Source organism: Myripristis murdjan, chromosome 4 (genome assembly GCF_902150065.1).
Source record: "Myripristis murdjan chromosome 4, fMyrMur1.1, whole genome shotgun sequence".
NCBI classification, from domain to species: Eukaryota; Metazoa; Chordata; class Actinopteri; order Holocentriformes; family Holocentridae; genus Myripristis; species Myripristis murdjan.
In genome coordinates, this window is record NC_043983.1 from 22,039,202 (window position 1) to 22,057,486 (window position 18,285).

Here is an 18,285-nt window from a genome sequence, read left to right on the forward strand (position 1 = left end):
GGCAGGGTAGGGGAGCGTGGTAGTCAGCTGAGAGACTTCTTTGGTGAGAATGGATGGATGAGTTTATTCAATTTTTTTGGTTATTATTAATATTGTACTCTTGTTTCTGTTGAAAATCAATCAAATCTGTTAAAAAAAAAAAATCTTGGAATACACAGAAAATCATAGATGATGCATAGCAGTGTAAGAGTAACTGATTGTGTTTTTTTCTTAGGTCCTCTTTATTCCTGATATAGTTCATAGTTCATAGTTCATAGTTCATGTGCTGGGATGCACATACAGTATCTAACACTACAACATACTGAAGCTTTTTGAGTTTTATCATGTCCTACTTGTGATTCCCTTCCCCTTCATTTCCAATTAAATACCATGTTCTATACATATACATCTTGATTTTTCATCCATTTTTTTAGTTCAGTGAAATTTTCCCAAGTGATAATTGCACTATATATATACCTTGTATTATTTTAACAATACTTGTAATACTCCTGATTGTACTCTTGTAACTACTTCTGCCTCGCTTAGCACATTCTGAGCTGCACTGGAACACAACAGGCTTTTTAAAAAATAAATATCATTTATATGAGCCAGAACATATATCTGAACCCATTTCACCACATTTATTTCTCCTGTCTATAAAACTCAACAGGTCATGTTGATACCCAACGATGCAATTTAAACATCTGTACACACTTCAGCACATACAGGCCTACTGTACAGTCCTCTATTGGTAAAAGATTGTGGGAATGACTCTTACCTATTTAACTCCGCTGGTTAGGTCTATATGTGCTGTAATTTTTTTTACATTTGACAACATCAAATGCCTGCAAAATGTTTAGATATTATTTTTTAAAAAAAGTGTCCATCAGTGCCCAGTCTTCTATAACACAACTGCAGGTTATCTGGATATTATGTGTATGGCTTTTATTTCATGGCGACCCCACCAACTTCACAACTGTTGTCTGCTTGACTAAATATTGCTGTTTGATAGTGTAATTTCTCAGAGTAAAGTCTCAGTATAAAGAAGCAGGGAAAAATCCCTTCCACCTACTAGGAAAGAGCTCAGAGGACAGGAGTCATATTAAAGATAGAATTTTATTACATATTCAATAATTGAAAGGAAAATTACATGCAGTACAGAAACATTAAAAATGTTAGAGTAAAAGAGAGAAAAAAACCCATCACCTTTCCAATAAAAACAAATGAAATGGGGACATCTCAAACTCTCCCATCAGAAAAAAAAACAGATAAAATGAGACTTGGACAACCAGGTTCTTGAAAAACATCAAACTAAGATGAAGTGGGAAGTTCAAGTAGACAAATATCTCATAAATCTGACACCTGAGGGACTGCAGCCTTTGTCTTCATCACTTAAGGAACAGACCTGTCTGGTTCCTCTGCAGGCCACTGGGAGAAAAAAAAAAAAAAAAACTTAGGTTTTTGTTTCCATTTTAAAAAGGGGTGGATTCCAGTCAAACCTAAGTGCTATGGAGATTCTTTTGGAGCACCCATGTGTGGGCCAGATACATAAAATACCTTACAAGCAGAGGGCAAGTGTATAGTAAAAATAACTGGAGGATCAAGTTTCTCTAAGGATTTCCTCTGCATATGTACTGAAATACTGCAAGTGCCAGACATTAACTGGAAAGAGGAATTTTTACCACAAATGAAAGCATGAACAAATGAGAAAATGACTTTATAACAGCACCGACCACACTCAGCCTGCAGGTGGTGAGAGATCTCATTTGACTCCTTGGCTAAAACAAGGTCAGAACCCTGCTGATGTGCTTTCTGAGGATCCAACTCTGATCCTCTAATCGTAAAAAAACAAAACAAAAAAACATCTGTGTCTGCAATAGCTCTTAGTTTGGTCAGGTGATTTTATATGTGCACAGCATTTCTTCACCCTTGATGGCCCTGCTCCAGTTCAACTCCAAAACCTCCATCAATCAGCGAAAGGCTTACTTTCTCATGTGGTCCACTTTTTTTTTTTTTTTAAACAACATCCTTAAATTGATGCTCTGAACAGTCAGCCCACTTCAGTCCGCTTTGAGGGCATAAAGGATGTCATCCTGACTGACATTGAGGCGGACACGCTGCTGCACTCCCAGACGGCTGGGCTCCAGCAGAAGTAAACGGCAGGCTCCAAGACGCTGGCACACGGCCAGGCCCTCCGACACAGTGATGGGCTGCAGACCCTCCACCCGACAAAGAGCCTGGTGCTGCACAAACACCTGAAGAGAGAAGGCAGAGGAACCAGAGAGCGCTGGATGAGTGAGACAGTAGATAGTAACAGTAAGTAGGATGGGTAAGTATTAGGGATTTAAAGGAATACTCTGACTTACCCAGACTGAGAACAAGATGTTCAATACAATTTTTACCTCTATGTAGTGGTTTGGTTGTTATGAGTAGTATTTTGTGTTAGCATTTTGTAAACCAAGATGTGTATTTCAGATAAATAAAACAGGTTTGAAGTTGCTGTAAGATTTATTTTTTCCCTCTTTGACAGGTTAGGCTAATGACTCCCATAGACTTAAAGTCTTTAACGCTAACCACTGGATGTACGGAGGTGAAAATGGTGTCCAACACCTTGTCTCGGTTTGGGGGAAAAGGTTATTTTGCCCAAAACGTTGGAGCTAATAAACATCAAGTATATCTATGATGAGGCACAACATAACACAGGAAGGGGGAGATTATTTTCAAGGTGGGAAGTTCAGGAATTTTTAAACTATTTTGTCCTTGGGTGAGTACTAACCTGCTGGAACGTGGACTCCTCCAATCCCAACCGTCGAAACTCAGCGATGACCGCTCTCAGGAAGAGTTGTTCCTGAACCGATGCACACCTGAAAACACACAGTTCTTGTAAGCATTATCTCACGGCAGTTACACACGCATCCTCAAGCCACACTTCTAAAACGAATGAAAACTAAATGAAATGAAAACTAATCCAGGTAAGCGCTGACTATTGATTGATAGCTAAATCATAAAAATAGAGCAACAGTCGCGGCAGAATCTCACTTGATGGCAGTAACGTAAGCAGAAGAAAACATCTCGTTCAACGCCTCCATCACATGACTCATTCCCACTAGTCCTGTGGAGGAAGGGTTGGGGGCGGAATGTTCGCAAATCTCAGTTGCTCGGCGACAGATGTCCAAACAGCGACGGGCGTCACCCGACAAAGCAGCCACCTGTGAAAGTAGAGAGATCACTCAGAGCTGACTCGAGTGGATTCATGCTTTGTTGGATGAGATGATGAGGGCCCCTCCTCGTTACCTTTCGGGATACCAACTGGAGCGCATCCTCCTCAAAGGCCTTGACCTTGTTCAGTCTGGACATGATAATCTGCTGCAGCTGTTTAAAGCTGTACGGCTGGAATGACATCCTGGTCAAGCCCTGGAAACACACACATGCACAAACAAATTGAACCGAAAATTCAATTAACATTTTTTCATCACTAAAAAGAGTGATCCATGTGGAACAAAGCAGAATTAACCATCTCAGGATGCATAATCTCCAAAAAAAAAAAAAAAAAATCCACCAAGTTCCTTAAGACAGACTTCAGTGCTCTTACCAGTCTGCTAGCCACTCTGTTGATCATGATTCTCTCCGGCAGGTCCATGGTGTTGGCGATTGTCAGTACCACCAAGCGTGCGTGGCGTCGCGTTGGCCAATCAAACAGGTTGTACATCACGTTCTGTTTCCTGGTCCACAACAGGTCCAGCTGCAAGTCATTGAAATATCAAAAACACACCACAGCTGTTAAGATGAAGATCTCCCATCAACACAACTTTTCAGAGGATGAGGGGGAAAAAATGTATATAAAAAATTTTTCCTGCTTTTTATCCAGCTATGGGTTTCCAGTCATTCCATTATGATATGAAAATTAACATTCAGAGAGTTCAAACTTTCTTCACACCAGTATTCCATCATTGTAATAAAGTCGTCCACATTCATTTTCCTTAATACAGCAGCACTTTTCTATTTGGATGACTTGAAACTGGGCGGAGGAAAACGGAGTGTCCTCTGGAAATCAGTCCCCGGGGAAATGTTTGCTTTACACAGCAAATTTTCTAGCACATGAATGCATAGCCATGTTCTTACTTCATCCACGAGCAGGACGGTAGTCTCCTTCCTGGGTGCAGGGCTGCTGAACCTCTTCTCCAACAGAGCTGCTGCGTGGTCGGCTGTGGCCTTCTGGCCGGTCATTTTCTGCACAGGGGAGACAAGGTAAGGGATTACAGCCACAGGTGGTTTAATTGATAAAAGAAAACAAACATTTCCTCAGACATTTAAACAATAAGAAAAAATGTACTGTCCCATGCACAAGCCTAGGAAGCCATAATATATTTGCATGCCGAGATTACCATCTTCTAAAGCTCACTCTCCAGACCAGGCTATTCTCTGTTGTGAACATGTGACTTTATTATTTGCTTACACTCACAAAGCCTTGTGCTCAAAGCAGTATGCTGGATCTTAAGAGTTTTTTTCTCTCATACTGGTGCACACTCTTTTTCTGATCTCACTTGTAGAATCTGCACATAGGCCTGATGAGGGTCTGTCATCTTCATGCCGTTGATCTCAATGAAGTGAAATGGAGGGATCTCGTCCATGTCTGATGCATGCTGCAGGCAGCGCATCACCTCATGTACTGTGGCCGTCTTCCCTGTGCCCGGGACACCAGAGATGTACATACACCTGAAATAAAACAAGATAAATCAAAGTCTATCACCAATAAATACGAAAAGAGCCAATGTGCCATGCCACCGCAGAAATTTAGATTATTTATGACACTGTTGCAATTCAATATCTTAATTCTTGAAATCTTAAACATGGTTGATGTTTTGACCCAGGTTGATCAGGATGAAATGGGTCAAAGCCTCCTCTTACCCTCCGGTGCCATCCATGATCTTGCTCTCCACAAAGCTGTAGACGTCCTGAAACTCCTGCTCTCGACAGGGCAGAGAATCTGGCACGGCGGACACGTGCAATCTTGTGGAAACACAAACACACAATAAATGTTTCCTGTGCTCCATATACTATCATTTTGTTTCTTTTCCACCCCCCATCCACTGTGCATCCATGGTGATGGCACCGTGATGAATGAATGTGCCTGCTAAGATATTTACTTTAAATTAACAAGCAAAATAACCATTATTTCAAAAACTTAATATAAAAAGGGTCCTGCCATAATTACTGGTTTTAGGCCAACAAATCCTGGGCACAAGTCGCCTTTCTAATGTTTGCACCCGGTTTGCATGTCCAACTTTTACTGGGCACATTCCCCAAAAGATGTAATCCTACACATACAACTCAATCAGTTCAAATCAGTATTATTTAGACTGACGCATATTTTTAAAAAGGTCCTGCTACGGGTTCAGGATTATTGACCATTAATTCCCATCTGAATTCTCCTTCTCACCTTGTCCTGGCCTCCTCTAGAACATTTGCAGGCTGTCTGGCTGGCAGGGAGCGGCTGGGGATACTGGGTGTGATATGACGAGGTGTCCTTGGTGTATTAGGTGTGGTCTGACAACAGAGGTCAAAGATACAACGGAAAAGGTGACAAAGATGTTAGTCTTTTGATCTGCTGTCATTTCATAACCATCCAACAGCACAAAGTGGATGGGAGCTTGATGATGTCATTCCTATATGGGCAATTTGTTTTCTCCTAATTTCTCAAAATTCTCAAATCATAAAGAGCTGAAGGAGTTCTTTGTTTCACCTCATACCGCAAGTCTCTTAAATAACAGACAAACTATATAAAACTAACGTGGAAGCTATAATACTGAATGTAAAAAACAATAAAATATTTGCTCAAAATGTGAAAGAAAAGTTTTAAAGAGGAACATGTGGCGAGACGGTACCTTCTTGCTGGGGGTTTTGCGTGGAGTCCTGGTCGAGGAGCGGGTCTTCTGTGTGGAGCGAGGGGTACGAGAACCTGCTGCACCTCGTTTGCTCTTTTTTACCGCAACTTCCTCGTCACTATCCACCTTTTCTTCTTCCTCCTCATCCTCACTGCTGCTTTGTAGCTCCTTCTTTGATGGGAGAAATTCTTCATCATCCTCCCCGTCTGAGTTAAAGTCCAGCTGGGTGCCCCTAACATACATAATACATAGCAAACCTCAGTGCTTTGAATGTATAAAATTGAATTTTCCTACAAGATTATTGGTTACATTCTAATTTTTTTTTTTTTTTTTTTAACCAAACTTAAGGAGTATGTGTTGTTGGTGCCTAATTTAAATGGTGAATAATAATATTCCCTTCCATAATCTCTTAAGTACGGCAGCCAAATGAATTAGCGGCTCACAGTCAAATGGGGATTGAAGCTGCAGGTCTTCCTATCCCTGCAAAATGTATGATCAATGACTTTTAAAATCACTGAGAGCACCTACAGCTGCCTCCTGATGCGTGAAGACACCAGCTGGGCTGACTTCCTCTTGGAGCTCCTTGGTGTCATGGCGGTTGGCAGCATGGGAGAATTCTCATTGTCCACCTCAGGCCTGTGAACGCCAGACCGACAAAGTGTGAGCAGGGAAGGTATACACTGAATTCAGTTATATTGCACATATAAAAATAATTAGCCTAGTGGTGCAAATCCAGTGTCAGAGTAGTCTTGGCAGTGACTTATGCAGGTACTCACAGCACTCCCAGGGAAGGTTCCTTAATGGCTTTCAAGTCTTTCCTTCGGGAGGGAGTGGTAGCTCTAGAGATAGAGAAAGAGAGAGAGATTTGGTGTGATTTTAAGCAGCTCATTGCAGAAAAGCGAGTGCTATAACACATTTAGTGCTGTAACACACCCTGTTTAAAGTCGGTAATGCCAGTATGTGCACTGCATACAGATACTTTACAAACTTGTGACACCATGCACTAACATGCACAATGCTGTGAGTTCAGAGCTCAGAACCACACCTTAAAAAACAATGAGAAAAAAATCAGACTTGCACCAAAATGTCGACAAACAAACAAACAAACAAAAAAAAAACACCTATGTGCATTGAGCTATGACACCCACTGTGTGCCCCAAACTTAACCCCCTGTGGTCTGGAAGCCAGCAGGAGCCTAGAGGGAAAATACAGGAGTGGACTTTGTTGGAGGGAATTGCAGGAGCCAATAAACTAGGGGGAGAGGACATGACCAAATCATTCAGTCCTCACTGCTCCTGTTGTGCACCCCACTGAAATTTCTGTCCACTCCTTGATTTGTCCAGCTTGGCGACAAGCAGGCATTCAAATTGTGTTCCAGCCAGCATGCCTGCAACGGCTGACTCACTTCTGCCCTCTGGTGGCATACTTTCTCCTAGGTGTGGCTTTTCTCCTCCTTGGGGTCTGGGCAGAGCCTATTGGTAGCCCTGCCTCCAGTATCCCATCCTCCAGGGGACTCTTATCCAACAGTTCCCTGGAAGACGGACCAGTGTGTCTAACTTTACACCAGAGGGACAACACATGACACAGCCAGCGTAACTTAAAGGATAATTCCTGTATTTCTCAACCTGATGGGGTCTAAAACACTGACAGGGACTTTTTTTTTTTGGAATTGGACCAGTATTGAGCTAGACTGCTTCAGCCAGTCGCCACAAAATGGGCTGCAATGTAATTAAATGGGGCATTTGCACGTGTCAAAAAAGTTAGATTTCATTGCAGTCCGTTTTGTGGCTGCTGGCTGAAATTTCATAGATTTTTGTCCCCAATAGTCATGGTGAAAAAAATAGTGCCCAGGTACCCAGGAAAAATACTGGAAACATCCCACTATGCATCTGGATTCATAGTGCAAGAGTCCACCCCTTTATTTCATCAATGACTGTATTTGTTGTGACAGCAGCACCGAAAAAACAATACTATTATATACTGCATTTTACTCTTGTATTTCTATATAATTGAGCATGTAGTGCAGTTAGGCAGGAGAGAGACAGCTTCCTATGGAAAGGCAAAATCGAACATGGGGACAAACATGAACTGGAATTCAGTAATGTGAACACCAAACAGGATTTTCAGAAGCTGACAGCATGAAGTGTCTGTCTGCAATAAGGTATACATCTACCTAGCACTCACTGTTAAATGCTTTTTATCCATGCTTAAGCACTATTAGATGCTGTGTGTGTGTGAATGTGTGTTATGTGTCACCTGTACCTAGTGGAGTCATGTTTGACAGACGAGGACAGACTAGCTTCAGTGCTCATGCTGATGGTGTAGGGCTTGAGCCGGAACACATCCTGAGAGGCAGCAGAGCTATGGGCCGCCTTCGTGGGGGTCAGGCTGTGGGACAGGGGCAGGGCCTGTGGAGGGGAGGATGGCAGTCTGTGGGCTAGAACCACCTCAGACTCCAGCTCTTCATCGAGCAGCTGGATGACTATATCGTCCTGGGTCATCATCTTCCCTGGACCTGATGGGGAAAAGGTGCATTTTCAGGAATGTAATGTGTACAAAAGAAAAAAAAAAAAAAAAAAGAAAGTCTGAAATGTTGAAAAAAGTGGGGAAAATATTTCAATGGCGAAAATATTTTTTAGGGTCTTTCATGGGTTCTTACAGCCAAGCCATGTAAATTTAAAGCAGTTTAACCCTTTTTCTTTTTGCAAAAGTGCTTCATAACTTCACGCCAATACCAATTTTATTTTTATTACTTCCATTGTCAATGTGAGGAATAAGGAACAAAACAAGAAAAAACATTCACAGCAGAAATTTCTGCAACAACCCTCTGCAAGACTTCACTGCTCTGCCTTTTGAGATTTAAAACTGCTGACTACTGTGGCCTTTCATAGCTCTAACTTTGATGCATTTTGTTTACATGCCATATTTATTATAATGAGCCCAGGACATTTACATCTGAGCAATATTTATCATTACATGGGTTTCGCAAATTATGTGTTGAATTGGAGGGGCTGCATAGAAATTGAAATTTACAATAAAATTAGCTGTTTAGATGATTGCTTGATGTGGATTTTGTTAATTTGGTAAAGATACAATGCACTTCTTAAAACAAATTTGTCAGCTCAATCATGATGTGTTTTTTTTGGGGAAAAATTCCAATGTTTGCTTAAAATTCACTCAGTAGCTACATAGACGCATAACTGCTGATACTGAGATGGCTTGTTAATCCACATGTCCATTACGTATCAATATTAATACTCAAACAACGGACACTGGGAAAATAAAAAATCTAAATGGTGTCCACTCACTGCCGAGCTCCAGCTTCTTGCGTGTGCCTGGTGTCCTGCTGATGCCGGCCCTCCTCTTGGCGCTCAAACATTTTGAGGCCGACAGCTTGGAGGCGGAGTGCAGGGACTCTGCCTCAGTGGTGCCTATCTTGCCTGCGCTCATGGTGCCCCTGCTGTGGGCCACGGAGGAAGCTCTACGCATGACTGTGGGATCCGGGGTGGGTAGAGCGCGCCGGGCGCGGCCTTGGGACACTGGAGCCGCTGCAGGAGGGGAGCAGGGAGGGGAGGGAGGCAGGGCCGATTTGGGACGAGGAGGAGTGGAAGCAGGAGTGGGTTGAGCAGCGTCTTCCATCAGGACAGGGTCTAGAACCTTAAAAGTCTTCATATCCCACGAGAGCTTCACGTACAGAGTGTCCTTGCTGTCAGACTCTGGAAATGGATCTGCTCCCGGGATGTATTTGACCTTTGGGCAACAGGAGAGCAGTTATCAAGAACAAGAAGAAATTTAACACATCTTTACCTACACAATAAGCCAAAAAAAAAAAAAGGAAAGAGTATAGAATTCACAGAAAGTAAACTTGATTCTGTCAAAATAAGTAGGATTTGGATATAAAGAAAATCAATAAAAGTACCAAAACTCAGTTCTGTCAAGTGGAAACTAAATTGTAATCTCATCCTACAGTAAAGGTCCCTTCCTCTCAGCTTTACCTGCACAGTGCTGATGATCGACTCAGCATCAACCTCATCAACACAGGAGCGGCTCTCATAGTAGAAGACCTCCTGTGGATGCGGCTCCCGGCCCAGCAAACTGATCTTGCCTGTGGGTATTTCTGACACACGCACATACCACTGAACCGACGCTTTCTTCTGTTTCCCACTCTCTGAAAGACACAGTCAGAGGTGCACTGGTAGCATCTGAAAATATTCTGCACCAACCAAGTAGTATTTTTCCAATGCTATATCAATGCACGAAGAAGAAACAACTTTTAATAATGTTGTGTGTTACAAGCTTTGCAAGAGTAAATTTGAGCAGTCTCCTCTCATTTGTGTTTCTCAAAGACAATGAATCAATTAACATAATATTTATTCTGCTTATACTGAAAGCAGCAATTGACATCAATTTGATTATTTGGTATGATTTTGCATACATAAGCAGATATCTACAACAAAACTATTTCTTAGGAGTATTGTGAGATTAATTTTGGCCCAGCCTGGGACCTTGATCATGGTGTTTACATCTTTACACGCTGCTGGTGTGGTCATGGCACAAAGACACATGGGATGACAGGAGCGATGTTATTTGGAAAATGATTATTAACTTGCTTAGCTGAGTTTCACAGTTTGTCATTAACAGAATTGATTTCATTCACTTTGTCGTATCGCAAGGATGTCATTTTTTAAGGAAGTCATACATTTCTAATAGATGTAAGGGGAAAAATGATTCACTGCAGTATCGCAAATCTTTTTTCAGCGATTTTTAAAACTGATTTTATTAATTACTGAATCAATTTAAAGAAGAGTATGTCATGCTGGGTCGTCGACAAGGCAGCTAAATATTGCTCCAAAGTTGGGAAAATCTGGCATGGTCATTTTAAAAGACGTTCTTTGACCTCTGACCTCCAGATATCTGAATGAAAATACGTTCTACAGGTAGCCGTGAGTTTCCACTTTGCAGACACATCCACCTTATGCTTATCCCATGGAATCTGGGGTGAAAACCATGCAGTACAAATGTGTTAACCAGTTTAACATGCCTTAACTGTCTTGGAGCTGCATGAACTGGCTTTGACTGGAAAGCTGACACTCTTGTGGATTCAAGGAGCCCAATTTGACTCATGTGTGTGGATTTTAGACCCAATAGTTGCTATTTCACTGAGGAGAGACCATTTTTCATTCCTGATGTCAATATATAAACTTTCTGTGACCTTTAGGATGATCACAGCTTTATGCAAACTGACATCCACCAACTAGAGGACAATTCCAAAAAAACAAAAATCGCATTAAATCGCAATACATATCGAATCGGCACCCAAATATTGTGACAGTATCGAACCGGGACATAAACATACCGTCCCAACCTTCATGTCTAATTTCCCTTCCCATTGTTGTGACTCACCATCACCGAAGAGCTTGAGGACCTTGGCCACAAAGGGATTATCGTCATCCTCTCCCTCTATGAGAATGTGCTGGCCGGTGGATATCACCGTGGTCCTTGGCAGACCCTCCACACTGATTTCCAACGAGCTAATACGTGATCAAAGAAAACCAGAAGTTATGTTAAGTAAAGAAACCGAAATAATCGCTGCTCAAAATAGTTTTCAAATAAAAAAAAACATTTAAAATGAAGATGACTACGCTGCATGTCGTTAAAAGATGTTAGAAGATGGAAAAATAAATCCTCACCCATATTCAGAGGTCTTGAGTTTCCTATCAAAACCGATCTGCTTGCCTTTCCAGTTGTAGTGTCGTCGCACTCTCCGCCTGGTGAAGTATCTCACCATAACTGCCTCTCTGTGTGAAGCTGAGAGGGAACCAAGTTAAATGCAGAGGAGGAAAAGGCAGATGGCCTCCTAAATGACAGCGTGCCTTAACCAATTTCCTGCTTTCTTTTAAAAAAAATTCAAGTTTGATTACGACGTTTCGCACTTTGTACAGAACACAACTCACACAACTCTCATCTGCCGCAGTTTCGCGCGAAAATGAGGTCGCTTCCGTTTTCCAAAGCGATCGACCAATCACGGCGACGGACGCTGACACCGGAAGTTAATGCCGTTGCCAGAGGAGCGGGGTACTTCCGCCGCGGTTTGCTAAAGAGACACACTTCTCAATCCCGATGGCAAACCGAACGGTTAAAGATGCAAACAGCATACACGGGACGAACCCGCAGTATCTGGTGGAGAAAATCATCAGGACCCGAATCTACGAGTCGAAATACTGGAAAGAGGAGTGTTTTGGACTTACGGGTAAGCGGCATGTTAGCATCCAAGCTAAGTGGCTAACCTAACCTCTAACGTCAGCCCCTAAAGTGAACACATTATTATTAACTCTAACCTTAGAGGAAAATCAGGCACTAACCTCAGATAAAGTAATTTTATTTAAGGTTATACAACTCCCATGGCATTTTAAGGTCCCAAGAAGTGGCTTTTCAAACGGTGGACCGGCTTAATTCACAGCAACAACAACAACAACTCGACGTTAAATTAAATTATTGCATTCGTTATTTTTCTGTTCGGTTACAGGCAAGCGTCTTCTAGCACATTGTCTTTTCCATATAACACCCCCCAAAATCTTAGTTTATCCTCTAAAGGCAAATGCGCATCTTGTGTTTTGGTCCTCAGCCGAGTTAGTTGTTGACAAAGCCATGGAGCTCAAGTTTGTCGGCGGAGTTTATGGTGGAAACATCAAGCCCACTCCCTTCCTGTGTCTGACGCTGAAGATGCTGCAGATTCAGCCCGAGAAAGACATCATCGTGGAGTTTATTAAAAACGAGGACTTCAAGTAAGTGTGATGCACCCAGGGAGCAAAATGAAGAGGGTGATGTCCATTTTGTCAACAGGCATGAAACATTAGACAAGATAAATGGATTTGAAATATGTTGCAGCTGCTGTTTATGATACCTGTTCATTTTATTATAAACAAACTGCATTTTCAGTCTCCCCTGGTCTTTAGATAACTTTCACAACAGGGTCTAATAAACAACAGCATTTATGCTTTAATGTTAATCTGGTATGGGACAATCTCAAGCATCGCATCATGGTGTGTAATGCATCTATCTCTCTCTATCAACCTGTTCTCCCTTCTCTTTATTAGATATGTTCGCCTACTTGGAGCAACGTACATGAGGTTAACAGGAACCTCGGTGGACTGTTACAAGTACTTGGAGCCTCTATACAACGACTACAGAAAAATCAAGCGTCAGAACCGAAATGGAGGTGAGTTTTAACTTAAAGTGGACCCACCGCCTACACAGGGTTGTTACTGAGGTGAATTGTTATTAGGGAAATAAATTACCTAACTCATGCAAGCAAGTTCAACCACATGTGTAATAGCAATAATAATAATAATACTATTCTCCCAGTGTCACCCAGATTGCAGTGCAAATTCAAGAGTAAAGTAGAAAGCTAGTGTTTGTTCCTGCTAGACAGTCCCCAAGCTTGCCACAGTGAATGCACGTTGCCATTTGGTTACATTGTGTTGTGGAAGTCTGGGGCTGTCATTCCTAGTCGCCGCTGTCGTTCTGTAACAGTTTGTTTTTGTTTGTGATCTTACTTTGATTTTTCTGTTCCAGAGTTTGAGCTCATGCATGTGGATGAGTTCATCGATGAGCTTCTTCACGCTGAGAGAGTGTGCGACATCATTTTGCCGAGGCTTCAGGTGAGTTGGCATCATGTCTATAAACACATGCCTTGCTTGACAAAACCTTTGCCACTAAGCTCTCTCTGTGTGTGTGTGTGTGTGTGTGTTGCAGAAAAGACAAGTCCTTGAGGAGGCTGAACTGTTAGACACACGTATCAGTGCTCTGGAGGAAGACCTGGATGAGGTGGAGAGCAGCGAAGAGGAAGATGAGGAGGAAGAGAAGGTAAGATAACCTCAAAAACCTTACCAAGGATATTTTTTTATCCCGTTTGAAAATTGGGGTGCAGCAGAGGGCACAGTAAGCATAACACCGGGCAGTGTACTGTCAGTGAACGTATATGAGTGGCATAAAGCTACAGTAAATACACATCTGCTTGCACATATACTTCCAGCTAGACAGGAAAATGAAGAAATTCCAGGGGGCTTCTTGTTATCGCTGTCTTTGCCTTTTCGGGATCACATTTAAAGTCTTTTTTTTTTTTAATTTTTTTTGTTAATTTGACAGTGTAGGCTTTGTAAATGTTCCCTGTTCTAACATGGTACAGACACAATTGTGAACATTTAATTTCTAGAGGCCTGACTAAAGCCTCATCCTGTGTTGGCCCATGTTGGCCTTTTAATGGAAATAAGATCAGTGAAACCTAAGAGATGTCATGTAGAGTTTTATTGGATCCTGAAACGGTGCCTGTCCTTCTCACTGCATGCAGCCAGAGAGACTACAGACCCCTGAGCCCCACAGACGCAGTTACCGTGACAACGACAGACCCCGTCGCTCCCCATCGCCACGTTACAGACGCAGTCGCTCACCCAGACGGTCTGTTTTCAGTTTATTTATTCTTTGTTTTATAACAGACACTGTACTAAAAGGTCGTAATATATCTTTACTCTCAGATGATGAATAAAATGTCAAATTCCTTTAATTTCCTTCCAGGAGGAGCAGATCACCAAAGAGGCGAAGGTACATGCTCTTTTATTTTGAAATTTTATAGATGTTCCCTCTCTACTCTAAAGGAAACTGCCATCTTCTAATGTATATTTCAATTTTCTTTTCCCCCGTTATTTCTAGTGTTTATGTAGTTCTGATCACACAGTTGCATTTTGTCACAGCTTCCAAAAAAATCACTCCGTTTGTGGTCATTCATGTGGTCAATTTAGTATACTGTCAGTTTCTGTGCAGACCGAGCTATGGTTGGGCTTCCTCTCTGTCTCAGTTAATGTTCTGCTCATTTGTGTCATCTGTACTCAGCCCGTCTCCGCGCAGAGACCGCCATCGCAGCAAGAGCCCCCGCCGACACCGCAGCAGGTCCAGAGACAGACGCCACCGCTCCAAATCCCCAGGTGCCACTCCCATCAGTGGATAATTTGATAGAGGATGATGTGGGGCATCTGTTTCTAAACCATAATGTACTGGGGAAATGATGGGATAGAAGCAGGCCACTGTCTCAGCAAAACACACACTTATAAGATTTCTGTTTTATGATGTGTATCTTAAATTATTCATTAGGGATGGGATGGGACAGCCACCAAATATAATTACTCTGATCACATCCCTCATGGGGTTGTATGGCTACTGAGCTGGAAAACATTAAAAAAAGAATGGGGTGATGTTTTGAAGACACTGGTTTCCCCCGTTTTCTGAACTCCAGCTCTTTGCTCTTCACCAGGTCACCACAGAAGCCACAGACATCGCAGCCACTCCAAGTCCCCAGAAAGGTGAGTGGTAAAACGGGAGGCGAGAAGATGTCATTAAATGTAAAGAAACATAATAACCTGCTGCTGTGCCTGTTTCCCAAATGCGCTACATGTTTCTGAGTATGTGAGTGTTAATATGAAAACAGTCTTTAATGGAGACAAAGTAAACCCAGAATCTCACTATATGCTGTTACCAGATTATCACCAATCTCAGTCATAGGTGTGTATGGACACATCATTCATTGAATCGGCCTGTTTATACCAAGCTTGTGGCAGGAGTTATTTATTTTATTTTATGTTACAGGAGTTCAAAGAAGAGTCACAAGAAAAGTCGAAGAGGAAACGAGTGATCTTTTTTTTGGTTGTTTCTTTTTTTACCTGCAAGTGGACAAAGTTCTTAGCTCCAAATCTTGTATGAAATTTCCTTTTTCTTTTTTTTTTTTTTTTAATTCTGTTTCTGGGTGTGATTTTTACCTTGAAATATTGAACCAGTCTAAATATTTTACACATGTGAATACCTTCAACGTAATTTTCAGTATATAATAAATAGGACAGAGGCGGCCGGTATGTTGTAACTGAGCCTTGCACTGCTAGACAGTAAACTAATGTTGTCCATTGTTGAGAATAGTTGTCTCCACCTTTAATATGTTTTGGACATGTCGGTGTCAAAAAATGCAGTTCCTGTAAAAAATGGTTTAATTTCCTGCCTGAATTGAGCAGGATTATTTGACATTCATCATAAAAATAAAGAAGCTCCCCTGCTTCATTAGTCTTGTGCTTATGAAATGTTTTATTGACTCTAAATTGATTTAACAATAATAAAGGCAAGCCACTCACTTTAGATAACAGAAGTTTCATTTGCATATTCACATGAATGCAGAGGGTTGGGGAGGAAACATTCATCATCTTGCAGTCACAAGTTATTGTAACAAAATGAATCAAAGGCAAGAGATTACCTAATCTCAATATAATCCTATTGCTGTCATATTACTTGGCTATATTTGAGGAATCAGAAACCAAATGATCAACTTAAAAGATAAAATGAGCATAAGCAGTATATGGAAAGTTAAGAATAGAAAATTAGGAACTTAAATACATTATTTGTAGACTATGCATCTGTAGATACCTGACAAGTTTAAGAAGTGATTGAAGTCAGTAGTAGGGAAATAACAATATTATATACACCTCTAGGGAATATTGTACTAGGATCCAGAGTATAAATGACTGTAACTACATAACTATACAGTCACAGAGGGGTTGTGGAATGTATTTATATAAAGAATTAATTCATTTATAAGGTTTATATGCAAACAGATTTTCTTCCGCACCACAAAGACTCAGAACACCTCCCATCTAAGATAACCTCAGGACATGAATATGTATCGTGGCCTATTTCCAGCCCTGTCATTACAGCTGTTCAGTAATTTCAAATTGCCAATCGTACGTTAGGCTCCTACTCTTGGAGGTTAATCAAAAAAAATTCTATTTCTCTACACATTTTGTTCCTACCCCTGTCTTTAATTTGTCTCAAAATTTTTATGCTGTTCTTACGGGAGTTGGATGGTTGTGGTATTTCTGCTGCCCTCATGTGAAAGTCTATTGACCTGTAGCGCTCTTGTTTGTGGTGGTTTAAGTACTTTGCGTAGCTGTTGTAAACCATCTGTAACTGAGCAAGCTCCAGGTTGCTTTCTTTCAATTCCTCGTATATCTGGTCAGCTTGAACGCTGTCATGTTGACTTGACTCTGCGTATATATTTGCAAGGGCAATTTTTGTCGGTAATGAAGAATGAGGATACAGAGAAATCACTTCCTTGTGAAGACTGATTGCTCTTTCCATCATACTTTGCTTCAGGGGGTTGTCCTTGTCTGAAAAGATCCTCCATTTGTAGCAGGTTGCAAGACAGCTTTTCAGATAGCGCTCATTTGGGTGTCTTTCTAACAGCTCATCTGCCAAATCAATGGCCTCATCAATGGATAAATACATCCTGTAAAGTCTCAGTAATGGTCTGATGCCACTGTAGCTGCTGACAGGCTTTTTCAAAACCCTTTTAGCCAGCTCACGTGCTTGATCTTCAATTATTCCACCGGTCTTTGCAAGTTTCCCCAGGTAAACAGCAGCAAGATACAAATTCTCTGGGTCATGCTCCTTAGCAATTCTCAGTCTCCCCAAGATGTCAGCCTCCTGCTCAGGGGTACGATTTTCAAACGCACCCTCCAGTGCCAAGACATGACTGGTGTGCCACTCCACCCTGTCCGGCTCCATCCTGATGGCTCTCCGGAAGCATTCTACAGCCTCCATCTTTCGGTCAGGGCTGAACTTCATCAGAGTCCACGCTTTTTCAGCATAGATTTCTGGATGGAGCTCATCCTGGGAGGGAGATGGATATTCCAGCTGCAGGGCCTCCACCTTTGCCACATAAGACCAGCTTTTTGCGTTCTCTCCCAGGTGATAGTGCAGCCAAGCCGAGTCCCCGTAGTTCACCACCAGCCAGGGACCCTCATCTGAGACCGTGTTCCTGATCTGGCGAAAGGCCTCCGCTGCCCTGCTGAAGCTCTGCAGAGCGTCGTCCGTAGTCGACCCCAGGGTGTCGTCTTCAGAGCTCAAGTGGAAGTGTATGTACGCCTGCAGGTTGTAAATATGACCCAGCCACAGGTATCCCTCCTCGCTGCCAATATCCTCCAGGTTGTCCCTGAGGAGCAGAAGTTTTGATCTGCTGTGGTCCAGCTCCCACGTGAAGTGGCACTGCAGCGTCTCCAGTTTGGCCCTCAGTGAGGTTACACTCTGAGCAGCACTGACATGATAATGAAAATAAAACACAGTGACACTGGATGAAGGATGTAGGATATGTCTTCTGTGGCGTATGACAGACAGATCTAACAGAAGGCAGTTATACAACTTGATATTGGTCATATTATTGATTACTCACATATAATCATAAATAAGACACATTCAGATTGTACTCACCTCATGATGGGCCTGTTAGCTCGCCTTGTTGACCCAGTATTAGTGAGTTTCTTGTTCTTTATCCCTGTGCTTTTGCTTTGGGTGTAGTGCCATGAAAGCTGTCATGTTTAACTGATATGGA

At 42.0% G+C, this 18,285-nt stretch overlaps 3 protein-coding genes across 3 annotated transcripts; 1 reads left to right on the forward strand and 2 right to left on the reverse strand.

Annotated features, from left to right (window-relative positions):
- Positions 1-1,076: 1,076 nt before the first annotated feature.
- Positions 1,077-11,652, reverse strand: orc1 (origin recognition complex, subunit 1). The gene is made up of 18 exons (XM_030048754.1): positions 11,555-11,652; positions 11,268-11,395; positions 9,860-10,032; positions 9,173-9,614; positions 8,127-8,379; positions 7,270-7,395; positions 6,641-6,703; positions 6,393-6,500; positions 5,865-6,096; positions 5,420-5,526; positions 4,888-4,989; positions 4,524-4,695; positions 4,102-4,209; positions 3,572-3,721; positions 3,274-3,393; positions 3,019-3,188; positions 2,756-2,843; positions 1,077-2,234 (listed from the first exon to the last, which is right to left on the reverse strand). The coding sequence occupies exons 1-18, from the start codon at positions 11,650-11,652 to the stop codon at positions 2,040-2,042; spliced, it is 2,835 nt and encodes a 944-aa protein (XP_029904614.1). The 3' UTR covers positions 1,077-2,039.
- Positions 11,653-11,918: 266 nt separating this feature from the next.
- Positions 11,919-15,976, forward strand: prpf38a (pre-mRNA processing factor 38A). The gene is made up of 10 exons (XM_030048750.1): positions 11,919-12,114; positions 12,490-12,649; positions 12,962-13,083; positions 13,440-13,525; positions 13,620-13,730; positions 14,215-14,321; positions 14,439-14,465; positions 14,754-14,845; positions 15,172-15,220; positions 15,504-15,976. The coding sequence occupies exons 1-10, from the start codon at positions 11,985-11,987 to the stop codon at positions 15,547-15,549; spliced, it is 930 nt and encodes a 309-aa protein (XP_029904610.1). The 5' UTR covers positions 11,919-11,984; the 3' UTR covers positions 15,550-15,976.
- Positions 15,977-16,652: 676 nt separating this feature from the next.
- On the reverse strand, positions 16,653-18,203 carry LOC115358151 (interferon-induced protein with tetratricopeptide repeats 1-like). The gene is made up of 2 exons (XM_030050001.1): positions 18,165-18,203; positions 16,653-17,991 (listed from the first exon to the last, which is right to left on the reverse strand). Exons 1-2 carry the CDS (start codon positions 18,167-18,169, stop codon positions 16,653-16,655), a joined length of 1,344 nt encoding a protein of 447 aa, XP_029905861.1. The 5' UTR covers positions 18,170-18,203.
- Between the last annotated feature and the right edge of the window lie 82 nt (positions 18,204-18,285).

Bases quoted from the DNA above. Each gene is read 5' to 3' on its own strand.
- orc1 (XM_030048754.1), bottom strand. From the start codon at position 11,652: ATGGTGAGATACTTCACCAGGCGGAGAGTGCGACGACACTACAACTGG. The intron at 7,396-8,126 runs GTACAGGTGACA...TCCGTCTTCCAG, and splicing joins GTCAAACATGACTCCACTAG to GGAACTGTTGGATAAGAGTC. The intron at 2,844-3,018 runs GTGAGATTCTGC...GTGTGTTTTCAG, and splicing joins GCTTACGTTACTGCCATCAA to GTGTGCATCGGTTCAGGAAC.
- prpf38a (XM_030048750.1), top strand. From the start codon at position 11,985: ATGGCAAACCGAACGGTTAAAGATGCAAACAGCATACACGGGACGAAC. The intron at 12,115-12,489 runs GTAAGCGGCATG...TTTGGTCCTCAG, and splicing joins GGAGTGTTTTGGACTTACGG to CCGAGTTAGTTGTTGACAAA. The intron at 14,466-14,753 runs GTACATGCTCTT...ATCTGTACTCAG, and splicing joins AGATCACCAAAGAGGCGAAG to CCCGTCTCCGCGCAGAGACC.